At 29.1% G+C, this 4027-nt stretch overlaps 1 protein-coding gene across 1 annotated transcript in view; it reads right to left on the bottom strand.

The window, feature by feature from the left end:
• The window catches only part of LOC106467659 (E3 ubiquitin-protein ligase MARCH6-like), an 82997-nt gene that overhangs the window by 54578 nt on the left and 24392 nt on the right, over positions 1-4027 (bottom strand). Inside the window, exons 6-7 of the mRNA XM_022395859.1 lie at positions 2663-2810; positions 2091-2306 (exon numbers count right to left, since the gene is read on the bottom strand). Of these exons, the coding sequence (XP_022251567.1) occupies positions 2091-2306; positions 2663-2810 (364 nt within the window). The remainder of the gene's footprint in view (positions 1-2090; positions 2307-2662; positions 2811-4027) is intronic.

Here is a 4027-nt window from a genome sequence, read left to right as displayed (position 1 = left end):
TATCTGGACATTATAAAGATAGATAAGCAACAAGCAAAAAAAAAAATGGACATGAGAAAAACATTGCTTTATAAACCTTAAGACTTAATAAAAAATTTGAGATTTTGCATATGAAAACATTATAATGTTTAATGATAATCTGCCAAATTTTGTTAACATTCACATAATAATTTAAAAGTTATAGCATGAAAACTATAACAAGTACAAAATGGTTACGAGGTCTTTCCAAGGGACCGAGCCCGTGCTGAAAGAGTTAAACAACACACTACCTTATAGCATGTTAATCTATATACAACCAGAGATGTTAAAACACATAGTTCTAACAGGAGTATATATCTTTTATTACAATTATTTAACTTTGATTACATACAAACAATTATAGCTTTCTAAATCATGCCAAAATTCAAGATTTAACCCTATCGTCCCGGGTAACCTTTATTATAAAACCATGACACAAGGTTTTAGTGTCTTACATTCAAAATTATATTATACTACTTTTTTTTATGTTATACCAATTCAAATAGCATAACATCTTAGCTAATAATCCATATTTTAATAGTATATAAATTTGAAGTTCTTAAATCTGCATATTTTGTCTTAGCATGTCATCATCCTTATTTTATTCATCACCTCTGAAAATGTACGAAATTAAACATAAATTACTCTCTATACAATTGTTATTGCTCATACAAACCATAATTTTTATAGACTTCAATTTTATTTGGTTACAGAACTATTGAATAGAAAATCAGACCCCTCCTACCCCACTCACCTGTCACATCCTCTCTTTCACAATTCGTTGATAGTTCTCTCTTATGTTTAATTATACATTACCTATAATCAATAGAAAGTCAAGGTTTTCATCTAACAAATGATGTATTGTATAACATTGTGTTCTGAAAGAAATATCGTTAATTTCACTCACAGTACAAGATTCATTCTCATGGGAAAGTTAACAACTAGCTTGGATGAATTTGTAACAGCTCTTGTAGCACAGTTAGAAAGCCAGGAAAATTTTGAGAGGTAAGTGAATTTGTCTACTTTTTGCATGTTATTTGTCTATATTCTTTGGTGCAATATTTAATTAAATAAAAATTATTAAGTGCATTACTATCATTAGCATAAAAAAATAGGCTTAATTGTCCTCGAAAAATTGAGGGCAAGAAAAAAGAAGATTGGGTAAGTACTTTATTTCTTGTTTTTCATATTTATTCTTTATTTATTGTAATAAAAGTAACAAAAATCTAAAAATATGGATCTTTTTAAGTTAAGACTAGATTAGGTAAATATGTAATAATAATAATATATATAAAATGGTTCACGAGGCATGCACGCAAGCAGCTCGTGGGTAATGTAATTCGATAGCATAATGTGAGCTGCATGTTCCCCGAGTGATTTACAACTTATAATGGCATGAATAGTAGTTAGACACAGTTCAAAGGGCAATAAAGTTTAATTATAAATAGATGTATAATGTTATAAACTTAGAGCTACTTAGAATAAACGAAAGTAGTTTCATGCTACAATTTCAAGTCATACTAGAAAGAAAAAAAAGGATAATTTAGGTTTATTTCAATTTTTTTTTTGGTGATTACAAGGTTAGTTGAATCGACCGATCTGATTTTGAGACAGGGTAAAGAAAATAACATATAAAATCCTACTGAATTTAGGGATTACACAAAGAAAATTTTAGATTTTTGAGATGAGGAAAAGTATTTTTAATTTTAACATGATAATTATTTTGTACACAGAATATTCAAAACAAACACTGAATATATTCGTGGACAAATCTTTATTTTATTTTATTAAAAATATCACTAAAAATATGATTTTTTTGTATGCAAGAGACTTATAATATTAACTGAAAGATTGCCAAAATTTGTAAAGATATATACACACACACTATATTGAAAGTTAGAAGTATTAAATCTATAAAGACTTCAATCAAGTACGAAAAGGTCACGTGTTTGGTCAAATTGATCGAGCCCTATATTGAGTGTGTTAACATCTTAAAGTCACAGAACTAATACACTTAAAAACATTTGTAGACAAATTAAGTTTTTCAGTAAGCCCAATATAAATTTGGATACATTAAAACAGCACATGATCACATTGTTTTCCCATTTTTCTTCTTTAAACACACCTTGAGCACCATTATTTCCATCATTTACTTCAAGATCTGGACCATCTGCCTCATCACCATCTACTTCAGCAGCACCCTCTGCAGGTGGAAGTTGTTGATCTTCAACATTGTTGTTTGCTGGGACAAGCACAAGATCACCATCTGCTACAGCTAGTGGCTGTGGCTACAAAGAAAAATTTGCATACAATAAAACACTCCAATGAACATATTAAACATTATCATTACTTACAAATCTGTAAAAGACTTATCAAGGGAAATGTTATTAACATTATAAACTTGCTGAATACATACAGGAAACATTAACAATACAGATTTGGTAAGAATATTAACCTATATGCACATGTGTTCTGGTGGTAGTACACAAACTGTGTAAAAAAAAAACACATCAAATTTCAAAATTATTTGCAAACAAAAAATAACTTAGTACAAACTGTCAGAACTCATTCCACAACAAAAGCTACAGAGTTGTGGCCAATATCCATCTGTAATTATAGATTACACCTAATCATAGTATCTTACCATCAGTGGTGGGTCTTGTTCTTGTTCTAGCCATTCAGGTCCTCCTCCATGAAGTATCTGCTCTCGTAGCCATACTAAGCTAATAAAGGCACACAGTGTGCACGTCACTACACAGCAGCCATAGAAGCTGTCTGCAACCAGGTTCTCACTGAAATATGTAAATACATAATTACAAGGGAAAATGTTCATATGGTTTTCAGTTATCAGACTAAATCTTTAGAATAAAAAACATTATTTAGCAAGATTAGATTGATAATAAGAAAATAGGTTCTTTATGTTGTTACAGAAAAGTTTTACCACATAAAACTGAAGGAATTATCTGAGCCAATATGAATCATCTCAGGAGATGTTGTGTTCAGGTAGATTAGTGATTAGGTTGTGTGTCTGGGTATATATCATTTATCTATTTAACCATGTATATATATTTCTATTTATTAGAAATGGAACAAATTATAGTTTTGATTGGATATCTGACCAGATTCAAACAGTAACGTGGCTATAAATATTGAAAATGTTTTTCAGGCATGAACTACCATTTCATTATAGTATAATATTAAACTAGTTACTCTGTCATTATCTGTTTGATTAATAGTATACCCTTTAACTCTTTCAGCATGGGCTCAATCCCTAGGACTAACCTCGTAACCATTTTGTGCTTCTTATAGTTTTCGTGCTATAACTTTTGAATTATTAAGTGAGTGTTAACAAAATTTGGCAGATATCATTAAACATTATAATGTTTTCATACACAAAATATTAAATTTTTGTATCAAATTTTAAGTACTGATTTGCTGAGTGTTAACGAAATTTGGCAGATATCATTAAACATTACAATGTTTTCATACACAAAATATCAATTTTTTTATTAAGTCTTAAGGTTTGAAAAGCAATGTTGTTCTCATACTTTTTATTTCTTTTTGCACGTTGCCTATCCAACATGCAAAGTGATTTTCATTTTGAGAATAAAAAGATTCTTTTATATGTCAGAAAACTTTCAAATTTCACATATGAAATCTTTATAATGTCCAGAAAAAAACACTTTTATATTTTATCTGTTATTTTCACTAATGAATCTCAGTACTAGAAATAAATATATATTATGCCTTTTTCATTCTAGAATAGCAAAAAATTATAACACAAAATCATAAATATTTAGACTAAATAGCTTAAATCTCGTAACATTATACATTTATATATATTTATTATATTAACCTTTCAGCTGTGCCTGGCTCACATTACAGAAATTACAAATGACACAGCACACTCATGTTACCGTATCCAATAATATAAAACTAATCTTTAGTCTTTACAAAGTGACCTGTCTTTGCTGTGTTTTAGTAGGCTAGTACTTTGTAAACTACAGTC

Source organism: Limulus polyphemus, unplaced genomic scaffold (genome assembly GCF_000517525.1).
Source record: "Limulus polyphemus unplaced genomic scaffold, Limulus_polyphemus-2.1.2 Scaffold2696, whole genome shotgun sequence".
Classification (NCBI taxonomy): Eukaryota; Metazoa; Arthropoda; class Merostomata; order Xiphosura; family Limulidae; genus Limulus; species Limulus polyphemus.
This window is presented reverse-complemented; position numbering and strand designations above follow the sequence as displayed.